Genomic DNA, 15545 nt, shown 5'->3' on the forward strand with positions numbered 1-15545 from the left:
AAGTAGTTTGTTTGAAGTACATTTTGCCTTTTAAGATATACCGAGCTGAAGGAGAACTTTGTCAGGAGAATTTTTGTAGCCTTGATGAAGTTTACTTACAGATGTTGAACTGTTTCTTCCATATGGACTTAATCTGATGTTCACTATTTGCTTGCTTAGTGTATTGTTACCCAGGAGATTCTTAAATTCGGATTCGGTGTCCTGTAATGAACAATGTGCTCCTTCAGGATCTCTTCACCTGTGTATTTCCCGTATGCGTCCCCCTTGGGTGTTTGGTTTTTTGTGGGGTGTGTTTTGGTTTTTTTTTTGGTGGGTTTTTTTTTTTTTTTTTTGGTAACAAACCCAAAAGTTTGCTGCCAGGGAGGAAGAGCTGTTCTAAGTTGTGTTTTGGTAACAGTCTTCCTTGGGTGGACCTGAGAGGCAGGACAGTAGAAAACTGAGGCTGCTGAATGTTTTCTCTGAACAGAGGACAACCTACCGTTTTTCCTCCGAGTAGCTCTGCATTGCTGTCTGTGGTGTTCTCCTAGGAATGCCACACTTCCAGATTTTATTTGCTGTATAACAATGTGGTACAGAAGTTCACAAGATTTGTTAGTCTTATGGTAGTGTTCTTCCTTTATACAGGTAGTTTTTACTCTTCTATGCCACAATTGATTTTTTACCCTTATTCTGACCTTCAACATAGTTTTTTTTAAAATTTAAAGCACGTTAAATTTTCAGGATGGAAGATGTACAAATGTTTTTTTTCCTAAAATATAAAAAATAGTTTGGGGTTTTGGGGATTTTTTTTTTTTTTTTTTTTTTTTTTGGTGGCTGTTCCTTGATGTGTATGGGTTTTGTTTTGTTGTTTTCTTGTTTGGTTTCTTTTTACTTTGCTGACTTAACATTTGGCAGGATGGAGTTTTCAAGATGAATCTTTCTCCTGATGGAACTCTTCTGGCAGCTATTCATTTCTCAGGAAAACTGACAATCTGGTCTATTCCATCTCTCAGACAGCAAGGAGAATGGGATCAAACTGATCAGGTAAGAAATATATAGATATTTAGAAACTTGCAGTATATATCTTAATCCTCTGGAGATGCATTTTCCTAGATGAGAGTAGTTCAGCTAACTGTGCTGTAGCTACATACTGTCTTTCCCGTCAACCCTATATTTACAATAATCTTTCTATGTTTTAACCGTGAGCCTTAAACTTTAAAATTTAAGAAAAAGTTATGTTGCAGTGAATTTTTCATGAGGCATTTTGCTGCCAAGGGGATAACACTGGTAGAGGTAGACTGAAATGTTATTTTGAAATGTAAGTGGAGGCCAACACGGGTAACTTAGCTTGAATGATTGAATTCTGCTGGACGTCTAATGTGTTCATCTATCCCTCCCTCAAAATTTACCTTACCTTCTGTCACATAATGCCCCAGAACAGTTTGTTCGTCAGATTGGTATTACTAAGTCACATGCTTTGTACAGGAATTGTTTGCAAAACTAAGTAGGGGAACTTACGTTAGGAATTGCCCAGACACTCACAAACTTTCATGTGGCTAGTCTGAATTTAAACACTGGGAATTTAAAAATAACTAGTTTTCAAAAAAAATTCCAAATAACTAATACACTGTCTGGGTAAACATAACACTTAATTTTCATGAGGAAAATGTATATTCATTTTGAAAAGTGACAAATCTGAAATGATGCACACTAATATGTGAACTATTCTGGTTTTACTCCCATTAATTTCTTGACTAAGTGTCCTGGTTTTGGCTGTGACAGAGTTAATTTTCTTCTTAATAACTGGTATAGTGCTGTGTTTCGGATTTAGTATGATGTTTTTAGTTGTTGCTAAGTAGTGCTTGTAGTTGTAATGCTTATACTCAGTCTGCCTTGGCCAGTCTCTCAGAGGACCCTTCTGTTGTGGGGTTGCTGAGGGTTGAAGAACAACAGGTGCCGATCGCTACCACAACAGTGCACCGGCGGCAATATCGCACCAACCGAGACTCCCTGATCCCCATCCATGAGCTGATTTGTTGGCTGGAGAGCCAAGGAGTGATCAGCAACACCCGCTCACCCTTTAGCAGTCCCATATGGCCAGTGCAAAAGTTGAAGTGGAGACTGACAGTAGGCTATCGTGGCCTGAATGAAGTCATGCTGACATGGAAACATGGGTGTGGTATTGTGTAGCTTAAGTTTTGGTGGTTCTAGGTAAGCAGTTGGATCTGATTAGGCTGTACTGGCTGTGAAACTGTTCTGGGTCTGGCTGGGATGGAGCTTTTTTTCTTCATAGCAGCCTGTATAGTGCTGGGTTTTGGACTTGTGACCAAAACAGTGTTCATAACACACCAGTGTTCTAGTTACTGCTCAGTAGTGCTTACACAGCTTCAAGGTCTTCTCTGTTTCTCACTGTTGTTTCCCCAATGAGTAGTTTAGGGGAGTACAATAATCTGGGAGGGGACACAGCCTGGACAGCTGACCCCAACTGGAGAAGGACTATTCTGTGCCGTATGACATTGTGATCAAGCAGTAAAAACAGAGCCGTGGGAGGTGTTGGGAACATAGCCATGGCTTAGAGACTGAGTGGGCACCAGTCTGCTTGTGGGAGATGATGGACAATTGCCTTTGCATCACTTGTTTTTTGTTCCCCCCCCGCCCCCCCTTTCCTTTGCTTACTAAACTGTCTTTCTCTTGACCCGTGGCTGTTCTTGCTTTTGCTGTCCCTATGTCGTCCCACTGGGCAGGGGAGCGAGCAAGCGGCTGTGTGGTGCTCAACTGCTGGCTGGCCTCAACCCTCCACAGAAATGTAGTTCCAAGCTTATTTAGGAAAGTACTTTTAAAAAACAAAAAATGAACAAAAGTTGTGCTCCAGTGTTGGGAAAAGCATTGTGTATATATATTCATATCTAGCTATCTATATCTATTTTTAATGTACGCTTAAGATTTTTGTGAGAATACAGATTTTGCTCAAGGATGTTTACACTAAATTGTTGTATTTTTGCTTTGTTTTTAACAATAATGAGTATGTATTCCAAAGCTGTTTTCATGACTTTATCATTTAGTGAGGGTGCTATACAGGAGTATTCAGTATTTGACAGTTTTCAGAATGATTTTTATAGGTGAAACTAGTGTCCAAGTACAATGGATATTTTCATAATATGTGCCGTTCCTACTTAATTGTCACCCAAATGTATTTGTTAAATTAACTTAAAGTGGCCTCATGTTTACTTTTAATTAGTAGACCTTTCTCTTTCTATTAAAATACTGCGTCTGAAAATCACTTTCTGCTTGACCCAAAACAGCTTCGGTTGTCTGAGCTGTACAATCTACCTCTACTTCCCTTGCATTGCAATTCTACTTCCCTTGTGTTGCAATTAGGGGCAGGATTACTGTCATATGTATTTCTGCAGTTCCTATGTATTCTGATACTACTAAATAAAGTTAAAAAAAACAATATAGCAACAGCTTACTAATTCTAAATGTTGCAGTGCATCATTAAATAATGCTGCTTCTCTTGTTGCACTGGTCTTGAAAGAGGCTTTATAATTATGAAAATGACCATAGTAAATACTTATAGCACTGTACCAGGCTGGTACTCAGGAACACTACACGGAGCAAACAGGAGAACTCTTTTGGGGATTCTTCTTTTATATGTTTGCAGTCCTATATATAGACATGAAAAGCAAACACTTGGTGAGCTTCTGATTGCTGGAGAGCCTTTATTTTAGAAATCTTTAGAGTATGATTACTTTTTAATGCTGACTAGGCCAGGTCTGATGGTACTCTTGTTTTCTAATGTGATGTTTTAGGAACCCAGAAGTCTATTTTGGTATGAATTTTTAAATTTTTTTTTTTTATTTAACTGTCTGGAGAAAAGTACAATGTCACTACAGCAGCTGTATGTTTTATGTTCAGGAAAAGTTTGAATTTATGGGGAGTGTTTTCACTGAAAAATGAGTGGGTCAGCAATAGACATAAAATAAACAGATTGTCTGTGTTACAAAGATTTGCCTGTATATAATCCTTTTTTTGTCTTGCACTTTTTTGTTTTTTGTTTTTTTCAGCCTGGTTATGATGAGATCAACCCAGACTGGAAACTCTCTAGTGAAAAAAGAAAGAAAATAAAAGGTATGTGGTACATGTAGATAATTATTTTATACCATTGTGTAGATAAAAATATTTACACAAATATACAAAGACCTGAAATAGCTTAAATCTCAATTAGAATAGCTGCCAAAACTGTATGTATGATTTGAATTTGTAGCACGGCCTTGCTAAATGGTGTCACGATAGTGGTGTGGGGTTTTTTTTGTTTTTTTTTTTAAATCCTCTCTTAGGAATACTTTTGTAGCCATAACCGTAAATAAGATGATACTTCAGTTAGTACAGGACTTCATTTATTATTGATCATGTCATTATGACTCTGCAGAATGCTGAACATTCAGCAGATGCTTCAGCTTGTATCAGAAGCCACTGCATCATAATATTGTGGGTGACACATTATTAGAGTCCATATCTAAAACCTAAACTTACCTTTACCTTTTATTTCTATGAATGTCTAATAAATCTTGAAAGTTAACATTATTTAAAGATATTAGTTTAAAATTCTAAACCAAAAGGGCTTTGTTTCCTCTGTCTGGATTTGCCTCGTCAGACACTATTCTTTTCCCAAAGTTCAGGCCACCATGTATGGCCATTTATCACCTGGCTATTGCATGGCTCTGCCAGGAGTGCAGAGAGAATAGCTATTCCACGACCCATTCGCTACTGCTTGTCTACATTTATGTTACTAAAAGATCTCTGTTTCTTTCTGCTGTTTTTCTTGGTGATTCTCTCTTTGGGTTAACTCATCTGACCTTTATGGGTAGGCTGCCGATTAAGCACTGAAGTGGCAGAAGAGTGATAAGCTGATCTGTTTCTCAGTGCTGTTTGGGGAAAGATTGTATTCATCAGAGAGGTCGGAAATGACCCTGTAGTGATCTCACTGAGCTAACTCTCTGGTGAACGTTTTGCCCCAACATCCAGTTACCGTAATGAAGACAGTCTTAAAAATGACACAGCTTCCATCCCTAGTCATGGTGACTTCTTTTTGTTTGTTTTATTGGTTTAATTTTTTTAAAAATTAACACCCATCTTGTAGGGTGTTTCAGGAGCCTTGTTCATAGTTGTCACTTGTCCTCAAAAGCAGTGTAACCTTTTCTGATTTTTATCAATACTATTTTGTTGCCAGAGAGACTTGGTCAGTGATGGCTGGGGAAGTATTGAAACAGATCTTTATTAAATATTTAAAATTTTTTATATTTTGTGCAATTAATCAATTTACAGTGAATTCTTTTTCCAAATAATAGTAAAAAATAATTACATCCATGATTAAGTGATTTTTTTTTTTTCTATTCAACAGCTTTATTTAATGGAGAACTCATTTACTAAAACATAATTGATCTAAAATACAAACGTAATGAAACAAGGATGCATATACAATAATAAGTGTTAGTTAAATTAGGCCATCAGGTGAAATCTCTTGGTAATTGAAGGCACTTCTGTTGTTCCCTGGTGTTTAAAGTTATCTTTCTTTGTACGGTCCATTCTTATTTATTTGTTTGTTTATTTTAGATAAAGAATCCTATTACCCATTGATAGATGTAAATTGGTGGGCTGGTAATTCTGTCATCCTGGCTCGCTGCTCTGGTGCATTGACTGTGTCATCAGTCAAGACATTAAGAAATTTGCTGGGAAAGTCATGTGAATGGTTTGAGAGTTCTCCTCAGGTCACTTCAGCTCACGATGGAGGTTTTCTAAGTCTGGAGGTGAGGAATGTGCATAAGCAGATATGTTTCTGGAATGCAGTAGAAACAGTTTGCTTTCGAATATGTAATCCTAGGGGTGTTGTTTGTATGGTGTGGTTAAAAAAAAAACATAAAAGTTATTATTAGTAATAGGAAACAAAATCACTTTTTCTTTATCTCTAGATAGGTATTGCAGGGAAATTCTGAACTTGCTGCAACTTAACTGTCTTAATAAAAACTTCATTGTCAAATAACTTCTGGAGAGTAGAAGCAAAACTCCCGGAAGGCTGTGCCTGAATGAGAGGAATCTTGCTGCAGCAAACAGTTTGTGTTGACAGTTTTCACTGCTTTGTATGTTAGCGCATTTGAAGAATACTGCAAGCATCCCTCTCCTGTTTTGAAACAGATGCCTCTTACAGAGGGAGTATATTTAAAAGAAAGGAGGAACACATTTAAATTAGGGCAAAACCATGTAAGAGATATATATTTTTATTCATCTTAGTGGGATTCCAGGAGGGAGTAGAACATAAGGAAGTTAACCAGGAATTTTCTTTGAAACTAAGAAAATTACTCTTTCCTAAAGCTTACATTGAAATAGGTCTGAAATATCTTAAAAGTTTAAAATAATATTTATCAGGCTATCTCAATACGTACCAAAGCTTGCATGTATGTTTTTGGAAAGGTTTATTATTCTGGAAATAAGATACAGCCAGTGACTGGCATATTACAGCCTAAGGATGTAGTCTGAGATGACATTTGCACCGAACAGAAAATCTTGCTTTGCATAGCTAAGAGTTGAAACACTGCTGTACGCTGCAGCAAGCTGTGTAACAGTGTACGAAGATGCCTCCATAGTTCTGCCCTGTCTGGGGTGGTGTAGGATGTTTAGTGTAATAGCGGGTTACTGTTAAGAAGCCTTCACCAGTAGGTAAGGGATGATCTCTCTAGGAGACAGATGCAGTCAGGGTTTGTGGGCATGTTAAGCAAGCTGAGAAATAAAGGGTTTAAAGGAGAAAAGGAGGAAGGATGTTGATTCTGAAATCTGAAGTACTGCAAGTGGAGATGTACTCAATTCTCACCAAACTGAGGTGTACTAGGTGGACGCTTCATATTCATATTTTTCTGTGCAGTGTGAGATAAAACTTGTTCCAAAAAGATTACGCTTGGAGAGCAGGCCTGGTGATGAAGATGAGGGAGAAGATGACTCTGACTCAGATGATGAAACTTCTGCTAAGGACAGATACTTCAGCTACCTAAAGCAAGGCCTGTACTTTGTGACAGAAATGGAACGATTTGCTCCTCCACGGAAACGTCCACGTACTATCACAAAGAATTTCCGTCTTGTCAGTTTAAGATCCACAACTCCAGAGGAATTGTACCAGAGAAAAGTAAGTATGGAAGGAAAGGTCATATATCTCTTTATCAGCTTTATTTAGAAAGAACTTTTAATTTTGCTTTCAATGCTTGTTATATTAACAGAAGGATTTAGGCACACATTGCTTAGTTGACAGTTGTTTTAGTACTGTGTTACCTAATTGAAGGGATCATTGTTTAAAACTAGCTTTATAATAATTCAAATGAGATGATGTTTGCAGGTCACTGAGGAGACACTGTGCATGATTAGCTTGGCCAGACTTGGACGTGTACTCGTGTGAGTGTTTACAAACAACAAAAGACCTGGCAAATATATTAAATGAAATTAGTTTAGCATGTTATTGGCCAGGGAATGGGTTAATTTATACTCTGATGTGAACGTAGTTTACTTGCCTGTTTTTTCAGGTGTACATATAAATTAGGCCTGTGACTCACTCTTATGGAACAGATACTTCTTCATTTTTAAGACTGTTCTAGGCAGTACTTTGTCTAGGCCACTTCAATTGTTCCGATGGCAAACGAGCCCACTCTATAGCTTTTAGAGTTTCCAGGGAGTGCTGATGTCATACTGGTTACCTAAATAACCTCTTCCTTTTTCTTGAGGAAAAATCTCTAATTTTCTGGAGGTGTCCATCAGATCAAGTCCTACTCATCTGTATCTTGAACCATTCTCTTTCCTACCTCCATAAGCATTACCGATAGTAATTATACCTCTACCTGTTTCAACACACAGAATTAATAATTGATTGTTTAATATGGAAATCAGTTTACTTTCTTTTTCATGTGTTTTCTTTTTAGATTGATAATGAAGAATATGGGGAAGCTTTGTCTTTGGCTCAAACATACGGCCTTGATTCTGATCTTGTGTATCAAAGGCAGTGGAGGAAGTCGGCTGTTAACGTTGCTTCAATTCAAGACTACTTGGTGGGTTTGTTTTTTGTGACTTTTAGGCTTTCTTATCAGAATGGCTGCGTTACATTTACGGAAGCTGAATTCTCAATTTTTTTCTAATTTATGCAACATAAATTGGTGGCAATTTGGAGAGCTGTCCTGCAAATTCCATTTCATGTCATGTGGAAGAGAGTGATCTTGTTAATTTAACTGAAGGCCTAATCTGGAGACCGTGGAAGTTTTAATGTCAATCTTTCAAGTATCTTCAATTTCTGTTAACAGGAGCTTACTTTCTCTGGTGTAATCTCTCCCTGACACGCAGCAGGAGATCGTTGCCTGGAAAACTAATAATAATAATAATAATTGGAAATATAAAGCATTTAAATAACTTCCAAGTATTTTAGAAAATTAAATAGGAAGGTAAAGTTGGTATCCAGTAGCTATATAGCAAAGTTTGAATAACATAATTTGCGGTGAAATCTGCTACCTGTAACTGGAGCTTTTCAGTAGAATCCAACATGGGGTTTTTTGGCTTAGAAGAAAGACTTAGAACTCAGTAGACAAGTGTGGTCAAAGCTGCACCTAATGGTGATATAGGGGAAGGCCTTCCAAGAGATGAAGAGAAATGTCGTCTAATTTTTGTTGGGTTTTTTTTTTCCAAGTCAGATACTAATTGAATGTCAAAATAAGATTTGTACAAGTAGCCGTGTGCTGTGTAATCTCAACTGTAAGATCAGCATATAAGGCCAATAATATTCTGTGACTCTAGTGTGTCTTTTCTGTTACAGAATCCTATTGGCATGTGGAGGGGTTGGTACTGAAAACTACTCTAGTGCTATTGTGGAATACACTTCGTTTATAAAACCTGCATTTTAGCCCCAAAACATCACATTTCATTTCGTGTAAGGAGGAGTGATACTAATTAGGGAATACAAATAACAACTTCTGTTCCAGCTGTGAAAATTCTGCTAAATCATTTGGCATTTATGTGCCCTTTTCAGCCACATACACTCTGAGGCAATTATGTTTTCTGCATTCTCACCTCTTTTGTTGGTTCACATTGTTAGTCATTAGATTAACTCAAAATTTTCTTAAATTGAAGAAACACATTAGAAGTTTTTAATATCTCTGGTTTCATTGCTTTGGACTGAAGCATATAACATTCTATCTATACTCTTGTTCTTGGACAGAGCAAAATTAAGAAGCGTGCATGGGTTCTTCATGAGTGCTTGGAAAGAGTTCCGGAGAACGTGGATGCTGCTAAGAAGCTGCTTCAGTACGGCTTGAAAGGCACAGACTTGGAGGCTCTTGTGGCCATAGGAAAAGGAGAAGATGGTGGCAGGTTTGGGAAGACTATGTTTGTTTGTTTGTTTTTAAAGAATAGTATATGAAGTCTTTTCTAATAATTTGTGGTTTGTTTTTTTTTTTTACCAACCACTAACAAAAATATTAAGATGCTTTTGCAGGACATAAAGAAAGGTAATGCTTTGAACAAAACTATTCTATGTTCACAAGTTACCTATTCTCATTTTACCTTTGGAAAAAGTAAAATCACTACCTTCTAATGCATTTTTCCCCTCTTCTCTGGATGCCCTCTATTTTCATATGCTCTCTCATCATAGAGAACTTCTGATGTCACTGTTGTTCTGTGAGAATCTGTTTCTGATGCCTCTTGTGGAAGCTGCAACTACCACTATAAAGGCATTTTTTGTATGTCTTAATTGTTGTAACAATCTTCTGTTGTTCAAGTGGAGATGGAAACAAAGCAAAACACAGTGGGTCAGTGGGGAAATACATGCAGAGAGTTCTCAATTACTGATGGTAGAGATAGAAGCAGCTGTTCTTTCTTCGTGCAGTTCTCTGTTACCACTCTATGCTGCACAGTTGCTCCCACTGCTACCTGCGGAATTTAGAAACTTTTATCAGCCTTCATAGCTATGTGGTTGGTAATTTCCTTTTTTTGGTTTGTTTTAGGGAGTGGGTGGAAACAAGATGATGCCTCTTGTTGGCCTGTGATGAACAGCAAAACTCAGTATTATCTTCTATAAAAGTTTAGATTTTTAGTCAAGACATAAATGGAAAGCTGTGTTAGTGTGTTTTTATTAAAAAATTAGTTTGTTTTATCTTGTTTTTTTAATCAACATTGATTAAATTGTTGGTTTTGTCTTCCAGGTTTATCTTACCGGGGGAGGTGGACCTTGACATTCCCTATGAAGACTTTTTGTCACCAGATGAAGAAATGGATACTAGAAAGGAACAAGAGGCCAAGAAGCGTCAAGAACTGCTATTATCAGTAAACTTTTCAAAGTAAATGAAATGTTAGGCCATGTTTTATTCAGAGTTATAGGTTTATTATAAATACACAGTTGCAAGAATATAATTACTCTCACGTATGTTATTCCTAATAGGAAAGCTTTTAAGTTTTAATTGGCACTATATTGTGTCCAAGTTCTTGGTTTACTTAATTTCTTGATATATTCTAGTGCACAAAGTCATTAAAAGGTTGTAACCGTTGTCTTCATATGCACATGATGTACAATATCAATTGCAAGCATGAAAATTCCTGTTCTGAACACAGGCTGACACTGGAACAAAAAGAACTCTGCCGTAGCAGGCTGAAGTTGTTAACTTACCTTGATCGCCTTGAAACGTATGAGGTGAGGACACTTGGTAACTGGCTACAGTTCTTTTGAGTTCTTATTCCACAGGTATTCCTGTAACATTTTCATGACATCATCATATCTTTTTTTGTTATATATTGTAGTATTAATGTTTATAGTCTTCTTGAAATGCTACAGTCTCTCACTTGAGAAAAGTAAGCTGTTTTCTGTTCAAGCTACTGTGTTTCTCCTGCTTTACTGTTGCAAATGGACAGCTTCTATTCCAGTGTTGAGAGGTATAGTTGGGTAGCAGCCTGCTTTGAACATAACTATGTCTGCAGGGAATTAAGTTATGCAACAACATGGGATGTGGAGTTAGTGCAGGATTACTATTATTTACTTCTGCCAGTCTAATTAGCAAGTTCTATTCAGATTATCTAATGAATCTTTCTTCCATGAGTTTACTGAAATGAGTTTTTGGAATGTCAAACTGTATTTTGCTTAGTTTTTGAATTTTAACTTTGCAGTTGGCACTAGTCACATAATGACTTTTATCACATCTGTTTGTAAACTAATGTTGTCTAAACCCTTATTAAAATAAGGTAGAGAATTGTCTTAGCTTATCAATCAAAAATGCATCTGTGTTTTCCCATACTGAAACAAATAAAAAACAGCAGCATGCTTTTCCACATATATCTCATGCTTATTCATCCTAAGATAAAGAAATATGTAGGCTTTTTCATACTTTTGATGATCTTGTATGAAACCCAATCTTTATAATTTTTTTTTTTCTTTCTTTTAAGGAGATCCTTGGAGGGCCTCATGCAGCTGAACAGCACTATGATGGTGAATTCTTCAAGAAGTTCAGAAATCAGAATATTGTACTTTCAGCAAGAACTTATGCTCGGGTATTAATATTTATTTTGCTAGAATGTAATTTTTATTTGGTATTTCTCTTTGCACTTAAGTGTATTCCCACCCCCCCACCCCCCCCCCCTTGAACTTGGTTGAATCTCAATGGAAATTTAAGAGATGGGGGGTATATTTGTTTGATTGTAAATAAATAAATGCTGTGACCCTGAGCTACTTTATTGCTAAAGAAAATTTTAAAATTAAATGTTTGTTGCGTGACCTAAGCTTACATTTCTTGCTTATTTTTAGTTTACATCAGCCTTAAACTAGTTCTGCAACTTAATGTTTTTCTCTTTAGGAAAGCAATGTCAGAGCCCTGGAAATTTTGTTCACTTTCCATGGATCAGCTTTACTTCCACACAGACAGGCAATTCTCTCCAATTTTCCAGAGACTACTTCACCACATGAGTATGCTTTCTTGTTGCCTGAAGCTTGGTAAGGATGCATCAATGGATATTAACTAGAAAAAAAAGATTTTTAGGTTAATCCTTACATTAGTTTCCATATGTGGCAATCTGCTGTTGGTAATTATCTGGATTCAAGAGAGCAGCTTTGTCTTTATGTACTTGACCAGTCTTCATTTTCTGCTTTAGTTTGTGCCGTTCGTGAAAGCTTTTTTGGTCTCTTTTGGTTATTATCAGGAAAGTAGGGACTTTAAATGTTCTTGCCTCCGTTACACATAAGAGGAAGCATGGACTTTTCTGAGCTGAAACTGCCCAGATTTTCACAGGTGTAAATACAAATCTGTAATTGGTTTGTAACAACAGCCAGTGTTAGGAAATTAACAATACAAGTGTTTAGCTCCCTGGAAACAATTATGTTTTTCTGGATTTGTTTTGAAATGTAATTTAATACTTAAGCAGTCACTAACTTCAAAATCATAAATCTTCTTGTCACTGATTCTTATGCAGCTTGATAAGGTAGAATTATGGAAAGCTTTAAATCCAGACATTCCTACTCTTTCATTTCAGTATAAAATGTGAGTTTACTGTCAATTTTGGTATAAATTTTCATAAAGGAGTCTTTCTTGGACATCATAATAATGTTCTGTATATTAATTAAAAGAATTTTTTACTGCTAGAGTGTTTTTTTCAAACACTTAAATTATGACATTAGTTTTGAAGCTTGTTGTTCAGTGCCCATAAAGAACTGGGGAGATTTCATTATTTAATGTTTTACAATAGGACTTTGAAGCCTTACTTCAGAGGGATGGTTTTTGGAATAGCTAATAGAATTTTTTATTTTGTAGTCTTCCAGCATTTTAGTTAAGTTTTTCAGTTCAAAGTTTTAACAGTCCCATTTGGATACTTCTCCATGTAGAAGAGTTTATTTTAATTCATCAAGTTATTCCCCTGACATTTTTCCCAGCTTATAATAGTTATCGCTTTTGTCCTTCCTGAGCAGAAGTTAATCTTTATTTCATAATATCTAATACTTACGAGTACCCTTTGTATTGTGTTGGCAGTATTAGGAACACTTTCAGTTATTTAGTTATCGTCTGAAAACACTTGTTTTGTACTTTTCTTTAATGTAATGGTTAGGACCATGAAGAGAAATTACTGCAGAGTTTATATATAAAATTGGTAAAATATATTCCAGTTTTTCTCTTTTGGTAAGATTTATGTGAGAGGAAGGGAAGAAGGGTCTTCCTAAATGTGGTTATAATATTTTGTTGGTGTTCATAAAGCAGTTCCCCTTCTTTCTGAAGGGTTGTTTGTTCTCAGTTTTGGTTTTTATTTTGTTGTTGTGGCTGGTTGGGTTGGTTAAGAAACTGACTTATGTGCCGAGAGGCAAAATGACAGTTAAAATAAAACATTTCACCAGTGATCTGGTAGTAAAGATATGAAGTTATGGGTTAAGAACTTAGTTTTGCCTGATCATGAAAAATGGAAGTATGTAGTGTGAATCTTTATTCCCATGTCAGACAGAGCTTTCCAGAGCTAGGATGAGGTATGCGCATGTTCACTTTCTTTTTCAGGTTACAGAGCAGATAATACTGTATGTCCTTGAAGTGTTTGTCTTTGGACAACTACAAAACGGGAATGAGAGCAAATCCTATATACTTATAAAAATACACTGTATATTTGACCTATCCTTTTTCTAAAACTGTTTCCCTGTTACAAAACTTATTACTCACCTAGTATTGCTAAATATACTCCCTAAAACTCTGTTTTATTAATGTAATAGAATTAAATATGTATTGATGAAAATCTGTTAATGAGAATAATATTCTAGTGAAATACACTTAAGTTGTACAAAGTAACACTGTCTTCTTAGTTTAATTTTTTTTTAAATGGGATGAGTCTTCCCTCAGTCCAAATAGCTTCAGCTTCTCACAGTTCTTTTTTCATGTGAATCAAAATGAGTCCATGTGAATCAATGAGAAATGAAGTTCTTTGTCATTTTAAGTGAGTTGATTTGGCCTTTTATAGTTCTAATAATTATTTTTTAAATGGTTTATTAGTATTAATAGAATTATTGGCATTCTGTAGATATGTAGTTGTTATAAAATCCAGTTTAAATGTGTGCTATCTAGTTTTCTTCTCTATAGAACACAGTATGTAGACATTATTGCCTTAAATTAGCTGATTGAGCAAGGTTATGATACAACTTGTGAAACTATTTTAATATTATGTAGGAATTAAAAGTTGCAGTTACTGACTGATTAATAAACTTGTGAACAAAAGGAAAATATTGCAAAAATATAAACCCCAATGTTTTAATTGGCAGAAAAAATGTCTGCAGCATTGCGACTTAATGTTTCTTTAGCTTAAGCAGGTTGTAATTACAGTGTTCTTGGGATAAGGGATGAGAATGATTCAACCTGTCTTCATGAACTTTGTCTCTAGAAAATTCTTGTGAAGGATTCTGAGTCAGGAAATTACTTAGGCTGGTTTTCCTTTTTAAAATTTAACACTTGTTGCAATTATGAAATGGATAGCGGAAGGATTTTCTACTTTCAACTGCAAAAAAGACATTAGCTCATTGTTTTTCTGAAAATTCAAAGCCATAATTTTCTGTACCAAGAGATTCCAATAGGGTGATCGACTGCTGTGGTGCACGTGATGAGACCTCCAACACGGACCAGCTGCATGGTAGTGCCCATGTTAAGGCCTCGTTGGCCTTGCTTAAAGAACACCTTGTTCGTGCCTTTGCTGCTTGACCTCCTGCAGCTCAGACCTCTTGCTGAGCAGTGTGCAGCTCTGGAGGCAGAGAAGATTTTCGTGGAGGGAAAAAATATTGTAGTTTGTCTTCTAGGTCTTCATATATATGGCCCAGTGATGTGTAGGATGAAGTGCTGCTGGGAATTGACCATATTGTGTCTGTGTATGTGGAGCACTTTACATGATAAGAGGGATGATTCTCAGAGCTCTCTGAGGTGACACCTGTGCTTATGGAATTTCACCACATTGTTCTGTGTTCTTAGTTCTTCCATCTATAGAGGAATCTGGCTGAGGAAAAACTTGAGATTATAGAGCAGGCACTGCCTTATTCATGTGTGAAACAGGTGGAGTGGGACAAATAGGCACCTCTGGCTATTGCCAAGGCAAAAGCATTGAAACATAATTGCTTGCTGTACAACACCGCCAACACGAATGCGTATAGAAGTGCTGTAGCTGAAGGATTTCATTACCTATGAGAAATGTTTTTGTAAAGGTTCCATTATAACTGCCATTTCCTTTTATCTGGAGCCTCCAGTTCAAGCTGCAGATAGTAAATTCACCTAGTGAAAAGAAGTCTTGTTTTGCTGGTGCGTTCCGTAGGCATAAACCAGTTGTTTTTCTTGTTACTGGCACATGTAGTCTACATTAGGATGGCATTTAGAGGCCAGTGTCACAAAAATTTTAAGGTCTTACCAGTCAAGGAAGAGCTGGCATAACAAATGGGGAAAAAAAGAATTGGAAAGAGAAGAATGGGGAAAAAATAGAAGAATTTCTTTTTTTTCTGTCTTCTGTGACAGGTTGTTAGGAAATACGTACCTTTTTTTCCCCCCATGTATCTG

At 36.4% G+C, this 15545-nt stretch overlaps 1 protein-coding gene across 1 annotated transcript in view; it reads left to right on the forward strand.

Annotated features, from left to right (window-relative positions):
* Positions 1-15545, forward strand: part of NBAS (NBAS subunit of NRZ tethering complex) — a gene marked incomplete at both ends in the record, with an annotated part of 185312 nt that overhangs the window by 24733 nt on the left and 145034 nt on the right. The window contains 10 exons of the mRNA XM_081997756.1: positions 895-1023; positions 4044-4107; positions 5593-5786; positions 6896-7153; positions 7938-8063; positions 9221-9372; positions 10203-10337; positions 10609-10687; positions 11434-11538; positions 11841-11977. Coding sequence (XP_081853882.1) covers positions 895-1023; positions 4044-4107; positions 5593-5786; positions 6896-7153; positions 7938-8063; positions 9221-9372; positions 10203-10337; positions 10609-10687; positions 11434-11538; positions 11841-11977 — 1379 coding nt within the window. The remainder of the gene's footprint in view (positions 1-894; positions 1024-4043; positions 4108-5592; positions 5787-6895; positions 7154-7937; positions 8064-9220; positions 9373-10202; positions 10338-10608; positions 10688-11433; positions 11539-11840; positions 11978-15545) is intronic.

Source organism: Phaethon aethereus, assembly GCF_964289735.1.
Source record: "Phaethon aethereus genome assembly, chromosome: 3".
Lineage (NCBI taxonomy): Eukaryota > Metazoa > Chordata > Aves > Phaethontiformes > Phaethontidae > Phaethon > Phaethon aethereus.